The sequence below is a fragment of the Acipenser ruthenus genome, chromosome 7 (assembly GCF_902713425.1).
Source record: "Acipenser ruthenus chromosome 7, fAciRut3.2 maternal haplotype, whole genome shotgun sequence".
NCBI classification, from domain to species: Eukaryota; Metazoa; Chordata; class Actinopteri; order Acipenseriformes; family Acipenseridae; genus Acipenser; species Acipenser ruthenus.
Genome location: NC_081195.1, coordinates 55,175,891 through 55,198,639, shown reverse-complemented (window position 1 = coordinate 55,198,639; position 22,749 = coordinate 55,175,891). Strand labels below are relative to the sequence as shown.

The window sequence follows — 22,749 nt, the reverse complement described above, 5'->3', positions numbered from 1 at the left end:
ATTGCAATGCAGTATCAAAGCAAGATGCTCAACTCCTGTTACATCAACTTTGAGCCTTCAGACAGCGTTTCTGTTTGTCATTGTAGCACCTCTATGATTTTGTGATGTTTCAACTTGTGTGAGCACAATAAACAAATATTAGGGTTATTTTTTTGTGTTTGTGTGTTCTGTAGTATTCATTTATGAGAAGGCCTGGGGAGAGTACATCCTGAAGCTGTAGAAACAAATCCAGAAGGGACAACATGAGCCAGCAGTTCTGTTATGTGAGAAAAACATGTTCCCTTGTGTAATTGGATGGGCGCCTGATGTATATACACTGTAGCAGCACCATATTGACATATGCAGACTACATTGTTTAATTAAGTCATTTTAATTTAGTCAATTACGGTACTTATACGGCTAGCTTCTGTTTTTTTCCCTGTTTATTTTATTTTCATTGTTGGTCGGGTTTGCAAAGGGAATTCCCAAAGTGATGTCATCCATTACGAGGGGAAGGATGAAAATTTGGCAACCTGATTGGTTAAAACTCTTTCAGCATGATAACACAATGGCATGCAAGTACAATGATAAAGATGTCTTGTTTATTTTTATTGGAAGTTTTTCAATACTGTATATCTCATGGTAATACAATGTAATTCCAACTGCAAATGTAATAATGAAGTTTACTGTCTAAAGAAAACCTTTTCTGTAAGATCTTCAATGGTAATCGTCAACATCTGTTTCCCATCTATTATGCTGTGGTTTGCTAGTTTATTCAGGGTAATCTTAATGATATCCCAAAGGTATGTTTCCAACTTTTGAGTAAATCAATCGGACAAAAACATTTCACTTATACAAAAGGGCTAGAAAAAATAAATATGTGATATCTACATAGAGGGACAGGTTTACAAAAACAAGGACCCGCTCTGTAAAGTTGTGATATCTGAAAAGGGCACTCAAAACAATGGATTAGCACACTTACACAACACTTTGCAATGTTTAAGTCTTATAGAAAAAATACCTGCACACGTGAACGCTTTTTTTGGTGAGCTACCATTTGTCTCAATCAATGGTGCAGGACATCCACTATGGCAATGTTGACAAAACAGGTCAAAACCACTAAAAGAAACCCAATTGTGGTAAGGCGTTTTTTTTTTTCTTCTAATATTTACAAAATGTAGAAAACTAAAGCAAGCTTTGCAAAACAATAATAAATTAATAAATAATAATAATTCAGAATGTATATCAGAATTCTCATAGTTAATATAGTATTCCTTTTTGGGTGTTGGAGTAACTGAATATTTAGTCTGGATAAGTCAACACACATGTTCAAAGTAGGCCAGACCTTTGACTTGCTAATTTTATTATTATAGCTTCTGTTATTTACATCAGATAGCAACAACCCCATCAAAGGATTAAACAGGGAGGTGCAAGTCAAATAGAAATGAACGTTGACAATCTTTCAATTCTGCTTTCCTAGACTCCTCACTAAATTGGCATGCATATAAATGTAATTATAAATGAAATATGGAACATTTTAAATATAATTGTTTGTAGATAATTACCATTGATTTAAGTAAGGTCCATTTGCATTGCTGTTTGTAGGTATGAACTCCCTTCCAAGCAAATCTTTCTTATCTATAAGGGGAAAAAAATGTGATATTGTAGATATAGATATTTTGGTTGTTTTAAATGCTGCTTTCTGGTAGCTAAGCACATCTGTAGATCACAACGTATGATTGCACATTGTCCACTGGATTGAGACTGACTGAGGACACAGGATTTACAGTATAGAATGTATACTATTTTACTTGAAGCCAAAGAAAAGGGACACTAGAAATAATGTTGGTAGTGTTCATAAAAGATTTAAAAAAAAGATTTGTATTGTGACATTTTAGATAAAAACAAAACATAAAATTTCCCCCACCCCCTGTGTGTTAAAGTGTATGAGGAAAAGCTTGTGTCTGTTGCAGCACCCGGGTCCCTTTACCCACTGTAGCGCATGCCATCATCAATCTGTACACGGGCTTGTTGAGATGCTGTAGATACAGGGGCTTTGCAGATTGATGCTGTTGTTGCTTGGTTCTGAACAGGCACATATGTGACAAGTGGTTGGAGGTTAAGGAGTTACATCCTACAGTAGATTAACTTTCAATACAAAATTATTATTATTATTATTATTATTATTTATTTCTTAGCTGACGCCCTTATCCAGGGCGACTTACAATTGTTACAAGATATCACATTATTTTTACATACAATTACCCATTTATACAGTTGGGTTTTTTTACTGGAGCAATCTAGGTAAAGTACCTTGCTCAAGGGTACAGCAGCAGTGTCCCAACCGGGGATTGAACCCACGACCCTCCGGTCAAGAGTCCAGAGCCCTAACCACTACTCCACACTGCTGCCCTACAAAATTAACACATTTAGCATTGCAACTTTAATGGCATCACTCAAGTTTTGAGTTTTCTAAAAAAAAAAAATATAAACATTCATTTAGGAGGCTATTATTCAGAACTACAGTTTCTTCTTTAATCTTATTCTGAAGGGAAAAAACAAAACAATCGCTTATACCCTGGTAGATTTTCACAACATTGTAGCACTTTACCAATGCTTTTCTCTTACTTCCTGTACTATGTATGTCTTTTTTTGTGGTTCTTACTAATGCTTTACCATTCGTATCATTCGTATCGTAGCCTTTACAAGTCTTTTGTAGTCTTTTATCATGGCACACAGTACCACTGGTAACATGTACAAGAGCTGGTCAATAGACATTGGAAGTTATCTTTTTTTGTATTCCCTGTAAAGTACTTCTCCAAGCCATTCCAGGACCTGGGAAGGCCCTGTCCAGGCACCGTCCAGCTTGGGGCTGCGGCCTTGTTTACGTCGGCAGCTGTAAACCCAAACTTATCTGCTCCCTATTTTACTGCAGTTAATCTTGTACTGCAGACTACTGTAATCTGTAGTATTTTGTATTTAATTATATCCTGATGTAACTATCACTGACACTGTTATCTGCTCCGTTATTGAATCGTATTTTGTCATATACTTGTACTTGCTAGAACCAAAGTCATTGTATTTTATCTTGCACTTAATTGTATTAATACTTGTACTGTGATTCTTGAAATGTATTTTTGTTTATGACTGTAAGTAGCCCTGGATAAGGGTGTCTGCTAAAAAATAAATAATAATAATAATAATAATTATTGCTAGTAGGCTGATCACTGTTGACCAATCAATGGTGGTGGGGTGTAGAGGAAACTTTTCAACAAAAACACAGTATCAGTAGCTGCATGTAATTTGCTTACATCTCTCATTACAGCCTACACCATGTCAGTTTAATAGGGTTAACTGGGGGCACAACAGAGTCTGTGGAGAATCTTAAATAAGGGACATTATCTGGAACACGCTACTTCTTATGCCCCACATAAGAAGCCACTGTTTACTCTATATATATTGTACGTGTTGATGCCATTATTGTATATGGATAAGGGCGTCTGCTAAGAAATAATAAGAAATAAATATGTACAATTTAAACCTGTGAAATCTACAGTATATTTTAAAGAGTTCCCCTTAAAAATTGTACCCTTCGTTTAATTGACCTCATGCAAAGATTAATGAGAGACCAGCCGAAAATGAGACAGCAAACTAACACAGTAACACCAAGGTATGACTAATGAATACAACTTTTGCCATTAGTAGCTAGACAGGAGCAATGTCATTTAATGACCAATAAAATAAAAAATATCATTACTGCATAAGTATATATTGATGTACTTTATAAAACGCCTTGCACAAGCTCCCTGATTGGCTGTAAAGGATTCATATCCATGCAATGTCAGTCGAACTGCACACCTCCAGATCTCATTTGCTTCATCACGCTAATATATGTATATTTCCCCATACATTTCCCTTGTAAATTAGAGGTAGTGTAATGTGTATACTGTGAATGAAGCTTGTTTGGGGTATGACTCCAGAACAAAGGGCACTTACAAAGATTTGCCTAGCCCTCCAAAAACTTTATTAACAGTAGGGGTGAAATTCTGCCGGTACTCACTGGTATTTTGTACCAGGTCTTATTTCAATGCCGGTACTACGTACCGGGACTTATTTAATCTGCTTTTCATCCAACGTGCTTGCATTCCGTTCATTCACATTAGTGCAAAGTTTCTCAAATGTGCTTTCATTCAGCACAGTTCATGCTGCTTGCATTCTGTTTCCTAATACTGCGTCTGTCTCTTAGCTGCTATTGGCCACCATTAAAGTCAGTATAATCACTGCATGTTAATTGGCTGACCTTTCATTCTGATAAGATTTCATTTTGGCAAGCGTCACAAATCTCTGCCCATTTCGCTTTGTGTCAGTGCTCATTGGTTGTTCAACGAGAGAAGACTTTAGCAGTGAGACCTGAAAACAGCAGCATGGAGTAATTATTATTTTCTTAAGTTCGGAAAAACTATGAATATTCGAACGACCATTGCTGCACATGAATTTGAAGGAAAAAATTAATATTAATGCCTGCCATAAATTACACCGTTGATAAATATTAGAAATAATTCTCACAACATGCTTTGTCTTGCACTGATTTATAAAATGGAAAGTGATGTGTGGGACAGCAGGGAGTAACATACAAAAACAGGATCAACAAAGTAAAGTGCTGCTTCAGATTTGGCAAGTGCGTCAGAATCGGGATACAGATGCGGGTTTGGTTTTACGCTTTCCAAACACTGGCCCAACTTGCAAGGTAAATGTTACGCATAGTGATCACAGTTTTGTTTTGTTGTGATCCTAGTATTTTCTTTTATGAGGACGTTAAATGTACAATGTCCCCTTTTCTACAGTTTATTGAAGTTAAATTTGAGTTTGCACTTGCGTGTAAGGGCATATGTAAACCCCAGTAATAATACTAATTTATGAAAATGTGTCATTTGTCACTTTGTTATTGTGTAGGAACCACAAAGCCAGGGATTTAAAAACACTAAAAAGCTGATGTCTACTTTGATACTGTTTCTGTCTGAAATATACTAATCTTTTTTTCTGGAATAGGTCATGGTATAATTCATCAACACAGAAGAAGAAGCACACACAATATATTATAGGATAGTAATCCGTAAAAATAAAAATAAATAACAGGTCCTGTTGCAGGTGAGCACCCTGGGTCTGGAAAGTATGGAGAGGATTTCAGGGAATACAATGGAGACTGAAATGGCCAAGTCATTTTTTTAGAGTAGTGCCTAGTACATTAAAAAATAGAGGGGTATGTCAGCCCGTATTGCACAATGTTTGACTTAGACCTTTTTGTATCAGTTGTTCATAGCACAGTTGTTTTCTTTATACACATTTTGTATAACATCCACCCTTTTTTAGGATATCTTGAAATAAAAGGTTTAACTTAAGTGTTATATTATTATTATTATTTGTTTATTTAGCAGACGCCTTTATCCAAGGCGACTTACAGAGACTAGGGTGTGTGAACTATGCATCAGCTGCAGAGTCACTTACAATAACGTCTCACCCGAAAGACGGAGCACCAGGAGATTAAGTGACTTGCTCAGGGTCACACAATGGCTGAGGTGGGATTTGAACCGGGGATCTCCTGGTTACAAACCTTTTCTTTAACCACTGGACCAGACAGCCTGACTGTACATGACTGAGTGATACAAGCAGAGGGTACAAAGCTTTCAGTATTTTCAGCTTTGTTTATGATGAATTGGTTATATTTTATCAGTTATCTTTTAAGGCTCATTTTGTATTCATAAATGTATTGTGTACCGCCTGCACATATGACTACCTGCACATTTTTTGTTGAAAATGTCACCCCTGATCCACACTATAGAAATGACACAAGAGCAGTGAAAAGACTTAGTTCTTATTAATACAAACGCTTTGAAAACTGCAAATGTCATCAGGAATAAAACTATTAATTATTATTATTATTATTATTATTATTATTATTATTATTATTAGAATGCAAGTTACTTCAACTTTGACAAGGATATTCCTTTTATCCAGTAAACAGATGACAATGTATTGTTTTGGTGAATAATTCATTGTTCAACACTGCATATTTAAACTCGGTAGATAAATATTTTATCTACTGAATATTTAACAGGACAGTATTTATATGTGTATTTAAGCGTGCAGCCATCTACTTGATTCTGAACCAACAAGCTATAAAAGCATGAACTATAAAAAGTGCATTTCATTAAAATATCGTTAGTTATTACATACTTTCATTCATCTTCTATTATGCAAGTATCATTCAACAATATACATGATCTTCATTTTGAGAATAACTAATTAGAAGTAAGTGAACCCTGTTGCATTGCAATACTCATGCTACCTGCAGGTGGAGCTACAATGCAGGGTTTAGAAGCATGCTGTTCATTCCTTTGGCTTGTATCCTCAGTTTTGAACCGGCCGACTGCAGCATCTAAGCACAACAAACTCTTACTCTGCGTATACTCTATACAGGTCAGTAATGGAAATAACCATAGGTATTGCTCATGGAACACAAAATGGATATATAATTCTCACACTGGGCAGTGATAAAATGACCCAGATAATATATTGTGGATTAATAAGTGTTTTAATTGTTTTATTATAGAGCCCCCCCTCCCCTTTTTTAAGGAAAAATACTACACTAGGCTATTATATACCAGCATACATGTAGCTGACCTTCCACGATGATTATGTTGGGTTTTTACTTATTTGTGTTTATTTATTGCTGTTGTGGGCTCAAGCCATGCACAATCCATTGAATGGAATAGATACAAAAAGGATTAAACACCACTTAAAGTTCAGGACATGTAAATAACTATTCAGCCAGGGTGACAGTGCCCCACATGGTGTGTAAACATCTGCATTTCCAGTAACTAATATTTTTTCAAAGCGTATGTGGATACATTTGTTTTGAAATCTATAGATAACAACCCTTGTGCCTTAAGGTTATGCGTCTCCCTTGTAAAATACCAACAGAGAGCAGGTTAACCAAAATGTAACCAGTAGTTCAACAGTAGGATATCAAATTGTACTCGAGCATGGTCTTTCGTTAGGGTGTACAGTAAAGCTGCCCGCCATGTTTCACGCATAGAGCCAATATATATATATATATATATATATATATATATATATATATATATATATATATATATCAAACAGTGAAGAGATGCCTACCTTGTACTATTGTTAAGCTAGTATATTTATTGTGTTTCATTATTTGGGATTATTTAACATCTCGGTAAAATATGTAAAAAGGGTATTATAATGTTTAAGGGGAACAGCAATAAAACATTTACAGCAGCAAATGGTTACATGTCAACAAGTAGTTATTTCAGTGCATTGGTCAAGTGTAAAGACTAAAATACTAAGGTTGCTTTTCTGATCTGAAAAGCAACCTTAGTATTCGCGAATCACATGCACGGTTTTTATAACATTTAAGAAAATGTTCTATTCCTGCAGGCAAAGGTCGGCGGCTAAATAAACAACCATTAATGAGAATGCCTGGGAAAAGAATTACGATCATATAAATGGAACAAATAATCTGTAATGTTTGCAACAAGGTTTTCTCATTCTGGAAAAACAAACAAAAAAAAAAACGACACACATTTCTTACCGTACAATAAAACTGAGTTGGAACATATGACTTGGATTCTGTTTCCTTCTGAACTTCAATTAGCATCATTATGTATCGCGCTAGTACTTTATATAAACATTTAAAAAAAACTGCAGTCTTCAAGGTGCACCATATGTCTCTCCTTCACTGAAACACTGCTTTTTGATTGCTGGCAATGAAATTTTACAATTAGCCCAATCAGCGTCTAGTTTCTAGATGTCACAATAATGTAGAATCAGTGGAGGGCTCGGGGCGGGCAGGCAGCACGTCGTCTTGGTCTGGCAAAACATCAATTCAAATCACAACACTTGTGTCAGCTGTGAACCTGTAAACTTTATGTAGCTACTGAGCACCTTTAGGTACAGACCAGTCGAAATATCAGGGAATTTGCCCCGAACGCAACAGTTTTAGAATCTTTCTGCACTGCTACGTGTTTAGGTAGAAAAGGCTGTTAGAGGGTAGGGAGCTGATTGAGGAAGCCGGGGTTGAGAGTGCTAAGCGCGGTGTAGTTGTTGAAGAAGGACTCGCTGATCAGCGGGTAGATGGAGATCTGCTGCTAAAATTGTATCGGACATTTACAGATTACACAAAGACAAAGGGGAGATGTGTATGTAGCGAAGCTGCTGGATTCTTTTCAGAACGATTTTGTTTTTCACAGATCTTAATTGCAATTTTGGAGTACTGGTGAATTCGGATTCCTGTATACACACCATCTGCAGTGCCAATGCGGCTGCAGTGAAGTGGGAAAATCAGCAATTGCAGGTAAGGGTCAGGGGGGGGGATTTGTTGTACACCAACTGGGGATAAAATGTATAGTTTTAGGTATAAAAAAACACCCACACTTTACCAAATGGCATGCTGATCATTGTTATATAAGTCATTTTACATGCCCTAGTATTTACGTAGTGTTATTACACCATGTCTTCCAACCTATTTACCGACAGTGTACAGTGTAGCGAATTTTAAGTCTCGTTGACAATTTTACAACAATACTCTCTTCCGTTTTGCAATTGATTTGTGATGCCTTTTGCATCCGATCTGAGCAACGTTCTCTTAGTAAAGACTGAAAAAAACATGTGCAAAATTCAGTTTGTTTAAATACGTGGAGGGAGTTAAACCTTTTTTTTCAAGCCCTTGCATGTCGGATATTGAAGTGTGAATTGGTCTGGTGTGGACTGTACCTGGTCCCCGGAGGGATGATGATAATGATATGGGATACTTTATTGTACATTTACAGCAGTTCATATTGGTACTACTTGATGCAGAATACAATAACTCCTTTTAAACGTAGATTCAATTGATCTGTTTTTTAAGAAAGGTTCATGAACCGAAGCTCTTTGTAACACCGTAATACTGTATTGTATAATGATTTGCAGTTTATAATGCTGCGGTGATAATGTTTATTGCTGTGGGTATGAACACAAAATACTATATAGACTTTTTTTCTATTGAGATTTAAATATCAACAAGAATAGGCACATTTTTACAAACAAACTGTTATTTCAGAATAAGCTGTAGGCAGTTTTGTGTACTGTACCCACTTTATGCTGTTTTTTTTTAGTCCTTGAAGTACAGGGACTCCCATGTGTGTGAATATTTTAGAACAGTTCTGATAAAAGACCTTTACCTCTCAAAATTACATTTTTTTCATTTTTGTTTTGCGATTTTGATTAATGCGCAATACGTTCTTGCAATTCACACACAGATGCAGGTAAATGCACATAACTGGAAAAACCCAAGCACGCTGCCAGTTATGAAAAATGCGCATTCTTTCATTCACCATTGAGTATAAAGTATGGATGCTATATTGCTAAAGAATTGTGCAGACAATGTAACATTTGCTACTTGCCTTTTCCCCATGACTGGCATGAAATTGAGCAATGTTTATGTTTATAATCTAACCTATCAATGCGCAATATAAATTGAAATCATACCACTATACTGTATGAAAATAGCACCAATTAGTACTGACATAGTAAATTACCCAAAATATGAGACCCAATGCTGTTTTATATTGATTTTTAAAGTGTTGCTATCAGAAAAGCCATTTGAACAAGTATGTATCGTCGAAGCAATTCCTCCATGTGCAGTAATGCAGGTGAAGTTTTAAAGTCGGTGCACTCAGTTGTATCAACTGCAGCAGCCTTTTCATTCAATGAACCGTAATCAATACAGTGTATCAGTAAGAATCCAGTCTACAATAAACAAAGGAACACATTTGTGTTTATAAAAATACCTAAGTATTACATTGTTATAAGTAACGGAAGATCAGGTTAGATTGCAAAGCTATAAGAGGTTTAAATATTCATACTTAACGTTCCGAAATTAAGTAAAAAGTAGGAAATGAAATGCTTCACATAATGACTGAATGCAAGTGGTTGTATTTGGAACCTGGGACACTGTGGTTCAGTATAAAAGGATGGGTTTCGTGATTAATTATTTTTTGCACTGAAATATGTTGCTGAGCTACAGTATCTCAAAGTGATTAGAAAAATTCTGATAGGATATAAAATGGTCTTTATGTACTTTCTTCTAAGAAAGATCTGAGATTTATTCATAGGAAGCTGCAATTCATTATTTTATTTCCAGTGCACTAAACTGTACAACTATAGCTCTTGATGTGCCTTAACTATTGTTTGTCAAATACATGATTTTATTTATGTATGCTTATTACAAAATATGAATGTTTTTCTGAATTAATCTGTATTATAAACATATTAATTAATAGTATATATTTTCCTTTATTAGGTACGATCATATAGGAATAGAAATTAAGACAAATTAAGTATATTGTTATATGTTATTTCTTTCTGCATTTAAAAAAAAACTTGATAAACATTTGGTGAATATTGATATACAAGACAACAATATATATATATATATATATATATATATATATATATATATATATATATATATATATTCCTTTAGAAGCAGAAATTGCGTATCCTTTTTTAACCCTGCATCTTGCCATCCAGGTAGCTGGTGACACACACGTGATACCTGACAGTTTGTGTTGGCCACATCAGCAATGGTCCCTAGGTGTCTGACACTGGATATGAAAAACCAGCATAGGTTTGAGCCTGGCTGCTTCCATTGAGCACAGAGCATCACAGTGCCAGTGTAAGGAAATGGGATCTGACCCGCAGCTCAGCTTACTGGTTTGATACAAGTAAATTAGCAGTGTGTCATGAGCATCAAAAATAGCAGAAGACTGCATTCATGCTTCAGTGGTACAAAGAGAGGTGGCAGATAGAAAAGACTGGCCAATTTAATGAGCACTAGGATGATTAACTAATCAATCCAACAATCAGAGATAATTCTTTATTATGACTAATGTTTAATGTATGTCAGAAGATGAACTGAACTGCTCACCCCTTGGACGGAAGTTGAGCTTCCTACAAGATAAGCTAAAGAGCTCTTCTCCAGCAGAGCTAGTAATTCTGTCTCGTACAGTAGTCCATCGCAGTATGTTGTTTTGCCAGCGGGGACAGAAAGTTATGACACTGGATCTGTGCCAGCACATTACAGCTAAACAATAAAAAAAATGTTAACTTTCTTAGTCATTTCCTTTTTTTGCAGCAAACTATTAAAAAAAGATTTGTATTAATGATATTTTAGTCTGTGACATTATACCGAGCCAAGCAGCCTCCCAACAAGTTTTCAGACCCTCAAGGTAAGATTAAGCCATCACAAAGACTGTCTTCAGAGAATATACCAAGCAAGTGAAAACAGGGCTTTTTTTGTAGACTAGATTTAAACTGCACTGAAACTGGAAATGTTGTCATGGATCTGAACAGTTTCTGAATTCGATAACTAGGGGATATATATATATATATATATATATATATATATATATATATATATATATTAATTGCTTGGCCAACAATCCATGTTTTGTGTTTGGAGGTGCGACACCGTCCACTTAAATCCCAGCACTTTCTCGGTTTGTACTTCCATCTGTTGTCAAACAAAAAAAGAGAAATCGGTCAGTAGGTACATACTGTACCAGTATCTGTAGACCTTCTAAGTACTGTAGCATAGAGGATATGTCACTGCATTGTCAGGCAGCACTGTCATAAGAAAATGATTATTAACACATTCTTTTTTTCTGGGAATGTATAATGCATTAATAATCTACTATAGTGGATTGGTAATGTTCAATATCAACGCAACTGATTTTGGTAAAGCTCGCCTTTTAAAATGCATCGTATGATTATGGTTACAGGATTACAATCGGTGTGTAAAAGAGAGGATTCGATGTAATTGCAGGTGTATTATGAACTGCTTGATCGGTCCAGACATATTGTCATGCAGATAGGATTCAACAGCAGTTACACCTGAGCATTTCAGGTATTTGCAGCACAATCTTAAATGCTTTTTTTGTCTGAATTGCAAACCATATACTGAACAAGTACATTCCGGTTGCTGAATAAACACCATTTAAATGCAGTTTTAAAGAAGTGTTATGCCACATGGTTAATAATTCAATTAATATGTCTACTGTTAGGCAATGAATAGACCCAAACTTGTTGTATGGCTGAATTGCAACAACATGCAAGCAGATTTAAAAAAAAAAAAAGTAGTAAGTAACAAATAATGTATTAATAAAGTATGTAAGTCAAATCTAATATACAGTATGTTGAATTTGGACATAAATGAAAAATAAATTCTGTATTCAGCGGAGACTTTACATATGCTATGATATGCAAATGAGAAACCTGGTTCACCATTTTTCTTCTTGTTTATAATTTGTAATGAACAGTAATTGTTGCATATAATATAATACATGTTTTATAGAACATATATACTAAAACTAGAATGAATGCAGTTCATACACATTTCATACATTTAAAAGTACAATAAACAAATACAGTACATGGAGTTTCTTACATAAAAGGAATACATTAATATGTTAGCAATACCAATAGAGTTGTGGATTTGATATGTTCAGTTCTGCACCTTGTTTCATTTTATACTAGGCTGTCAAAAGAATACAAATTACAGCATGGCAGTGATTTGGACCACGTTAACAGGTTGGTTTCAGCACACAAATAGTGTTTAGAATGCTGTTGTATTTTAATATAGCCGGCAGTAAGCTTTCGGCATACACAATTACATGTGAGCATAAACACACATCAAATCTATGGTACAGTGCCAACAAAAAGCTCTTTAGTAACAAGCCAGGCAATTAACATGCTTAAACCATTCACAATTAGAAATGAGTGACAACATATGAACCACACAATAAAACACTGAGTCCAATGCCCTTGATTAAAGTCATTAATACTCTGTTTATCAGGTAATTGTATTGGACTGTAGTGTCCATCCTGTGGTTGGATTTTCTGGTCTCCATCTGTGATTTCATGTTTTTTGCATGCCTCCCCCCCCCCCGCCCCCCCCCCCCCCCCCCCCCCCCCCCCCCCCCGCCCCCGCCCCCTCTAGTCTTCCTTTTGCAGTTTAGGTTTTGGTTTCTTTTTTATTTTACATAATGTTTCCTGCTGGTCTCCTAATGGGCCATACCACTTACGTACCTTGGCTCAATAAGCCAGGTGTTGGCCTATTTTATATTATTAAGCAAATGTTTTATGTGCTTATGTAGTCTTACTGCTGGACTCATTTAAAGAAAGCCTTGTAAATGTGTTTGGGATAGGTGAAACGTTGTCCTTTTGGTAGTTTTTTGTTCTCTGTGGCAATAAGACACTAGTATTCACTGTGTCACAAGTGCTGGGGCAACTTTTGAGTAATTTAACAGTGACCTTTTAGAAAACTGGAGTTTTCTTTGCTTCTTATTTGAGTATATAGATCTGATTCATATCTTTGCTGCAGATGGATTCAGGAGAAAAAAAAATGTTGAGTACGTACAAGCACAGCATAAGCGAGCAGCACTGTCAACAGACTGATGTGACGGTTTTGTTGGAAAGCGTGTTTAAAGCTTTATTTATTTTCCCACGCTACGACCCGCCAGAAATGTGTTCACGACCCATAATTTAAGAACAGCTGCCGCGGGCACGATGGCCTGGCTTTGCGGGCACGAATTTGCCCGCAGACACCACTTTGAGGACCACTGCCCTAGACCAATATGAATACCCATGGATTCTGCCATTTTGTTTGGTTGTGTGAAATTGTCATACCTGTACCTATGTGTAGTTTGAAATGGTGTCTATCAATCTCAATTTGGATTTTCTTTTTTTTTAATAATATGTGGGCTATTTGTCTGTGAATATCCTTTTAGTTCTTGTGTTTCTAGGGTTCAGCAGTTGGTACAGTAGCCCTTGTGCTACACATGGATTCTTATAGATAGATCAGTTTCCACTGGCCTCTAAAAATAGAACCATGAATAACAAAGCTGGGACTGGTTCAATGATGTGTTCATTATTTTATATATAACCTATTTGTGATCTTGCTGTTGCTTTTTATAAATGGAGTGGTTTGGGATATCATTATATGTTGCTGCTTAAAAGTGATCCCCCTACAGTATTCCTTTTTAACATTTGATCAAAGTAAAAGATACAATTGGCTCTGTGTGTGTATATATATAATATATATATATATATATATATATACACACATATATACATATTATATATATATATGTATGTATATGTATATATAATATATATTAGTCCATTTGTCCTGTCACCTTCCATATTGGTCAGGCACAAGGTCTAGATTGTAATGCTAGGCAATGTGGCTTGTTGCTTGTTGCTTTATGTATGTGTTCTGTATGATTTCCAGTAGATTTTTCCACAGTAAGCTATCTAACACCATGGCTTCCCTGCCACCTTCCGTTATGAAAAAAGGACTGTATCTTTTCATTGTATCTGATTTAGGTTAGCTGTCCGAGTTGTTGTTATGCTAACTTTAAAACTGCCTTAAGAAAAACTTCCTATTAGAAAACAGTATCAGCTGCTTGTGTAGTTACCTGAAGCTCCTTCTGTGGGTTATTATTATAAATGTGTAAAAAAACTAAAAGGTGTTGAAAGGTGATATCCTGAATAGATGACTGGTATTGTGATGAAGTGTTTATATAAATTGCAAACAGGTGGTACGACTAGTAAAAAAGACAACTTAAGAAAATGCTAAATTGTTTAACAAAAAAAAAAAAAAGACTGCACTTTGTATTTAAATACATATAAAGCACGGATATTGTATGTACCAGAATGTGTTTTCAACAATGGGGATGCTAATTAAAGAGCAGTTCAGATATTGAGGCTGAATGAAGAGACATTTAAGTGTTTTATAATGTGAATAACATTTCAGAAAATCAATATAAATAAGACAAGAAATGGAAGTGAAATGGAATTTGACAGTAATGTATCACTGAGCGTGTTTAACATAGTGCAGGTCCACTGCAGATTTAAAATATCTCAGCGATAAATGTTTAGGGAAAAAGAGTATATGTTAATGAAAAACCAGTAAACTAATAATATTTTTATTGAGTAAATAATGTAATGGCAAGAATGTTATCCTCCACTAAGTATGCATATCCCTGTCCAAAGGGGATCCCGTGGAAGTGCTTGGATGTATGAGTAGAGATAAAAGGGGTCGGTTTGCCCGCCCATCCATATGGGACTTTTTAAATACACATAGGTACCATAGGTTGTGGGTTGATCTGCTTCTTATTGATAATACTTATCAAAATGTACAACATTTAGCATCATGTTAGATTTTAATCCAAATGAGTATTTAACCAGGCATTTTAAATGCAAGCCATGCTTGGTTCCTGTGCTTCTGTTTCTGTAGATTTTGTTGATGCGCTGACACTACCACCTGTGGGGAAGTAAAGAGCAGTGTAGTGGAAAAAGAAACATTCTAGTGAACCCATCGCACATCAAATATGATAATCTGAAAGACATGTACACAGCAGCTGGACAAAATAGTCCAGCAAACGGATTTGGGGTAATTCCATTGGGCCGGATGTACATTTCAAGCACCCCAAAAAAATAAAAAAAGGGAGATAAACTGTATTGGACTCTATTCTGAAATCTTCTTCTCATGAGTTATTTTGAGAATGCTTTTTTGTAATTAGGTACGTTATATACAGTAGTCTCTATACACTGCCTGTCCACTTTATTAACCTGTCTACCTGACTGGATTTCATATCACCCTGGATTAGAGATCCAAATTCTGTTGATCATGTAATGTGACATGTGATCCCTGCAGAACTACAAAGCTGCTGTAGTTTAGTCAAGCACTGATGCATATCAAGTCCAGCCAACAATGATGCACGTGTACCCTGTGGCGATGTCTGCTTTCAAACCCATAATGCACCCATCCACCATGCCAAAATTGTGTACGAATGATTTGAGGAGCATGACACCATTTTTCCTGGATCTCAATCATCATGATCTTCTGACTGAATGTATTAACATCTCTTGAGACACCATCCAGCACACAACCACATCATGTCAAGGCTGTGATCTGGGCAAATGGCGACCCAAACTGATTTTAGGCAATGCAGATAGTGCAAGTTGATATGCACCCCACGAAAGGGCAGAGTGGACGGTTTTCAGAACACTATGAAATAAAGAACCAGGAGATCTTGGTTTCGAATCCCAGCTCATCACTGTGAGGCATATTGCAGCAGGAGTGTTCACCTCCATGGAATGAGTCGGTTTGAATTTAAGAGCAATATTTTTGTGTTTTTGTCTGTTTTGCTCTGCATTTATGTTGCTGTTGCAATAATTTGTCATGCCTCCAGGAGCCCAGCTCTCTAAATGAGATAATGCACCTTATTTGATTTTTCATAGTTAGAAATGTTAATTAGGCTTCCAGGCCCATAGAGCTGGGAAGCCTATTGTTATTGCTGGGATTCTTCTTCTTGCCTAAATGTAAAAATTTGTCTTTCGAAAAAAACTTATTGCACAGTTCTGAAAGTTTGTATAGTTGTTGAGGGATAGTCCAAGATTAACTGGTGTTCGTAAGAAGCTGATAGGTTGTGTGGTATGGTGGCCATGCTGCATGAAGTCAAAATCGCACGGCACAGACGTCATAATCACAAACTACAAAGATCTTGTTCTCCCATACCGCTAGTCCGATTGAAACAAACCCAATGGCACATACGATCGTAGTGTGGTTGTCTTTAAAGGGTGTTAAAGGGAAGTTGCTTCAATATAAAATATGGTGGCCTGTGGTAAAGTGGTTAACAGTGTGCAATTGCAGGTGATCAATAAACAGACAGACGATTATAATCCAGGTGCAATGTTGTTTAATGGTTTGGAATCCAATTGCCTGATGGCGTAGCTACAGTACATAATAAACAATGTTAACAGGCAATACAGCGGCATGTATTGCTCTGTTTAAAGCCACGGTTGGTTCCCAAATAATAAACTATCCTGTTCTTATTTACCCGCATGTAACACATAACACAAACACACTCACAAGTCCACAGTGAGTGCTCGTAGTGAATATACAGTCCTAAATGAAACAAAGTGCAGTGATGTTGTCCGGGTTGGTGCTGGCCTTTGGTGACAGCTCCAGATCGTGTTAGCCATCTAAACAATAACAAACAGTATTTTCAGAAAAGACAAAACAAACAAAACACTCACGATATATTTCATAACACTGGTCATTCCGGGTTGTTCCGTAACCATAACTGAAGGACATTACCCCCTTGGTAAACAATTGTAGCCACTCCTGCAATCTGTGGCTGCCACATCATTTCCCTTCCGGGTTGATGAGTTAGTGCACCGAAGCTCCGCCCCCTTTCTAGATGACCGAATTCCTTTTAACCCTGGGAATGAAGTGTCAGGCCAAACAGTCCAGGGTACTCTGTTCCCATTACTTCGCGCCCTCACAGGTTGGGAGGGAGATTTACCACCAAAGATCATTCTATTTCTGTCACATGGCCACATTACATGACATCATTAACATACAAAACTGTCTTAAAAAAAACTTTGTCTTCGAAATCGTCAGTCCGATTGAACGAAAAATTGGCACACATGATCCTAGTATGGTTGTCTTTAAGATTTGGTCAAGGGAGGTTACTGCAATAAAACACATGGCGGCTGCACTGGATGACATCATCAACTTACAAAACTGCAGATCGAGCCATGGTTACTATGGAACACATACAGTAACCGATGTATGCATTTTGCACTATTTGCTAAAGTCTTTGATACTGGTACTGTTACTGGAAGATGTAAAGTTGCTGGCAACTCTAGTGTAATTTGTTCTTGAAAGACAATTTCATTGATATCAGGTGGAGTGTTGTAGAAGCAGGGATCAGCAAATGCAAATGGCTCGGATTATTATACTCATTTGTTTGGGATGTGTTTTAACCTGTTTCTTTTTACTATGGTGGCGTGTTTAGTTAAAGTAATGCACTCATTTTAGACCATTTTTTTTAAAGGTAGTGGATGTGGCTGTACATAGTTTTGTGACCTAAATAAAGGTAGCTCATGAACAAAGTTTACTCTGGCCTTACTTGAACAGCAAAACCAACAACAAAAATGAATTCCAATTCATAATGCTGCTTAATGATACATCTGGCTAACAAATGTAATGCAAAACAATCTAGGACAATCATGTGTTGGGAGATGAAATTACTCTTCCTGCCAGGGGTGCATAATCCTCCTATCCAGTGTTTAAAGCATGAAAAGAGGCTGGAAGTGTCAGCTCCTCGTTTTGTAAATACATACTATGTTTGAGCAACACACATGTTGTAGGAAATGGCATATTCACTGTGTGGTGCAGAATGTAATTACAACAACAAAGATAGGCATATAGTACAAAGATAAGTGAGAGCTAATGTGGTTCATTTTAAAGATACAGTACCTAGTAGGAATTATCTGTGTTGTAGATGCTTGAAGCTGATGAACGATGAATGCATTCATGGAGATTTATGAATTATAAAACAGATATAGGGATTGACTTATGGTCTTCTCGATGCCTTGATATTGACATTTGGTGGTTAAATTTACATCTGGCAAATAGGATTCAGAAGACCTGAAGTGTTGTCTCATCAAATACATGGAAAACGGCTTGGAAGCAAATCCATTTTTACTTGTCAAGCCTGTCTGTGAGTAAGTGTTAAATTAATTTCTAGTCTGTGAATGCAACAGGATTGTCTCCTAGGTTTGAGAAATGATTTAAGGACAAATATTCTTGCTGTTTTACTGCATTCTACAGAGTTGTTCAGTTGTGCATTTCACTGTGAAATTGACAATGCAAGATCTGGCTTTGGGAATGTCTTGATCCAGATAAAAGGTTCTAGCTTTCAGTTCCCATTCTATCCGGCAGCTTTTCACAGGTGCACCAAAAATATGGGACTCAAGTCATGTTAAAGAGCAAATCAATTATAAAAAAAGGCTTGCTGCGCAGAGAAGGTTGCATGCCTGGACTCCTTACTGATAAAAATCCATTGAAAAAGCATTTGCCCATATGGAACAGACTTGAATATAACTAACATGTATTATACTTTTTGTCTGAGCTGTTTTGGTAAATCTACTTTATTCTATAAAGAAGTACAGAACGCATACAAAAAGGGCAATTTCAGATATACTATTGTCTATTGCAGTGGTTCTCAAAGTTCTTTGACCTTGCCCCCTTTCCTCTTGTCTGTGGTACTTGAAGAAGGTCTTCTAAAAATCAGTTACAGTATTTATTGTTCTTATATGGCCCTTAATTTGAAGGTACTGGTAAACTTTTATGATAGGCATTTGCTGTCTCTAACACCGTAGAATGATCACAGTATCATGTAGTAGTTGTAGGATAGTGTTGCCATGTAGGAAAACTAACAAAAAAACAGAAACAAAAATGCATTAATTTGCTTTGAAATAATTTCAAACTGGTCAATAGGTTAAGAAGCACTGGCAAAATCAGCTCAGTTTTATACAGTGCAGAACTAATTTATTTTAACGTTTTAGTTTTGTTTATGGACTGTGATACCTGCACAGTTGGTGTCTTCAGTAATAGTCGTATCTACAACGTATCGACAATAACAATCAACCATTTTGTTACAGACTTTCTAAAGTCTGGCACAAACAATTTTGGCTGTTACTTTAATTAAACCCTTATATATAAAAAAACAAAAAACAAAACACATTAGCAGGCACAGTTTACACTGCCTCTGGGTTTCTGATTGCAGAATCAATTACAGATTTTTTTTTAATACAGTGATGGAAATGTCAGGTCTACTTTTAATGCTTTTAATCAAATTGGCTTCGTCACTGCCATTCTCATATCCACTTTGACATGATCTAACACATTCTTTCCCTCATCCAGCGCTTCTTTAAACTGTTCTGTATACCAGTCTGACAGAGGGCGGGATCGCTTCAAGCACTGTGTGCAACCCTCTGATTGGTGGAAGCATTATTGGCAATCCAATCAAAACCGCCAAGAAAGCCAAAATAAATTATCTGCCGTTTATATGGTATAAGATTTGCACTGTAATTGTAAAAAAAATAATAATAATGATAATAAAAAAAATAACGCCCCCCCCCCCCCCCCCCAGGATAGAGTCTGCACCCCCTAGTTTGAGAGACACTGATCTATTGCAATGAATACAAATGAATTTACATGCCCCTGTTATTGCCAGCTATTTTACTTGATTTAACTAATTCAATATACTTGTCATACAGTACATACAATAATACTTAATTTCTTGGCTTTTATGATGTTTGCAAGCTGGTATAATTCAAGAGAGAGGTGGAACCTCTTTGGAAACATTGCAGCTTTGTATATGTATATTTAAATGAACAAATTTCAATTCTCCTTCATTGAACTAACTTTAAGCTTAACCGGCCACTGTACAATTACTTATTTTGGTATAAATGATCACTAAGCTTACTTAAATAACACCATTGGTCAAAGCATGTAACAAACTACACATCTCAGCAGCAACAATGATGAGATATTGGAACCAGGAACAGCAGCCTATTGACCATCCACTCTATGAACCCCTGAGTCACTCCCTAACACAATACTCAACATACAACAATGGGGTCGTACTGACATGCTGTTATTCATTTGAAGAATATGTTGGCCCACTTTGGCTAATTAACAATTTATAGACAATAAAGGTTACAACTTTTGTTAAAGACATCCCTGCTTAATTGAGTAGCAGTCCTGAGATATGCAATAAAACGAGTGGCAGAGATTCAAGATTTGAATAACTCTGTTTTCGTATTCTTTAAGTAAAGCACAGGTGCTTATCAGACAAGTGACGCAGGCAATACAAACCCTAGCTAGCCTTCTACAAAGGTATTCTGGTGCTCACTTATTGTTTTAATTGTAGGCTGAGATTTATTGGAATATTTTAATTTATAATACAAAAAAACGACTTAGTCAGTAGGAAAATAAAAGCCGCTACTTCACACAATCACAGATTAGGTAATCTATAATGCAAATGCTTTACTCCTACATTTATATGTGGGGTGCATAGTGTATAAGAAAACAATTAAAACATGAAATGTTATTTTAATAATTTTTTTTTCTCTATTGTAGGTCTACAATGCTTACAAGTGGAAGAACAACCTTGGATCAAGATTGGTTGAAACTGTTGGACTGAGAATTCATCCTGGGAAAAGAAATTGTATTGAATTTGTAGAAATGGCATCTGTTCTGTGGAAATTGACTTGTTTGACCTTTTACTTCATGCCAGTTCTAACAACTGTATGTGCCTCTAGGCAACCTGTGCACATCAACAAGGAATTCAGCACTTTCCATTCTGAAAATTCTGAATGGACTTTCAACCACTTGGCTGTGGATGTAAGAAATGGGAATGTTTACCTGGGTGCTGTAAATATAATCTACAAACTTTCAGGTGACTTGAAAGTCCAGGCAAACCACGAAACTGGACCAGATGTGGACAACCCTAAGTGTTATCCTCCAAAGGTAGTCCAGCCTTGCAATGAGCCACTAACCATAACCAACAACATTAACAAAATGCTGTTGATAGATTACAAAGAAAATAGATTGCTGGCGTGTGGTGGTCTTTACCAGGGGATCTGCAAGCTGCTAAGACTAGAAGACCTCTTCAAGCTTGGGGAGCCATCCCATAAGAAGGAGCACTACCTATCTGGGGTGAATGACAGTGCCTCAGTGTTTGGGGTAATTGTCTCCTACAAGGACTCCGATGATAAGCTTTTTATTGCCACTGCTGTTGATGGTAAGCCAGAGTATTTCCCTACCATATCCAGTAGGAAATTAACCAGGAACTCTGAAGCTGATGGGATGTTTGCCTATGTTTTTCATGATGAGTTTGTGGCTTCCATGATCAAAATCCCTTCAGATACTTTTACTATTATTCCAGACTTTGACATATATTACATCTATGGTTTCAACAGTGGAAACTTTGTTTACTTCTTGACTCTGCAGCCAGAAATGACGAGTCCTACTGGTTCCACCACCAAGGAGCAGGTCTACACATCCAAACTGGTTCGACTCTGCAAAGAGGACACAGCATTTAATTCATATGTTGAGGTTCCCATTGGCTGTGAGAAGAATGGAATTGAATACCGGTTACTTCAGGCCGCCTACTTGTCTAAAGCTGGTGCTATTTTAGCCAGGTCACTGGGCATCAGTCCTGATGATGATGTCCTATACACCATTTTCTCCAAAGGGCAGAAACGGAGGATCAAGTCTCCTGAGGAATCTGCCCTGTGTGTCTTTGTTCTAAAAAACATTAATGACCGAATTAAGGATAGGCTTCAGTCTTGCTACAAGGGAGAAGGAACTTTGGATTTGGCCTGGCTTAAAGTCAAGGATATTCCTTGTAGCAGTGCAGTAAGTTGCCCTTCATCATACATTTCCTCCTTTTACTAAATATTTATAGGGCTATGTAGAGTTGATGACTTAGACGACCTGAATAGTTAAGGTTAAGTTAATATGCTGCTACATTGTAGTTTAGGTCAGGCATTCAGTGGGCCCCGGGCTCATGTTAAGTTATAATTCCCTGACTGGGCTCTAATTGGAATAAAGGCCATTATTAATAATGTATTTGTAACTCCTGTTTTAAGAAATAAAATATTCTGTATTTTGGCATATAGTGATAGTGATGTCCCCTGCTCAATGAAAGTACAGTAGACAATTACTGTATAAATTATTATTTTTTTTTAAATTTAGTAGTCGCCAATTAGTTTTTTGTGGTTTTCTCCCCAATTTAGTAGTGTCCAATTATTTTGTTTAGCTCAGCTCACCGCTACCAC

The 22,749-nt window shown here is 36.5% G+C and overlaps 1 protein-coding gene across 1 annotated transcript in view; it reads left to right on the top strand.

Moving 5' to 3' along the window:
• The first annotated feature begins 7,840 nt into the window (after positions 1 to 7,840).
• Positions 7,841 to 22,749, top strand: part of LOC117415471 (plexin-A4) — a 224,419-nt gene continuing 209,510 nt past the window's right edge. Inside the window, exons 1-2 of the mRNA XM_034025896.3 lie at positions 7,841 to 8,359; positions 21,047 to 22,327. Of these exons, the coding sequence (XP_033881787.1) occupies positions 21,152 to 22,327 (1,176 nt within the window). The 5' untranslated portion in view covers positions 7,841 to 8,359; positions 21,047 to 21,151. The remainder of the gene's footprint in view (positions 8,360 to 21,046; positions 22,328 to 22,749) is intronic.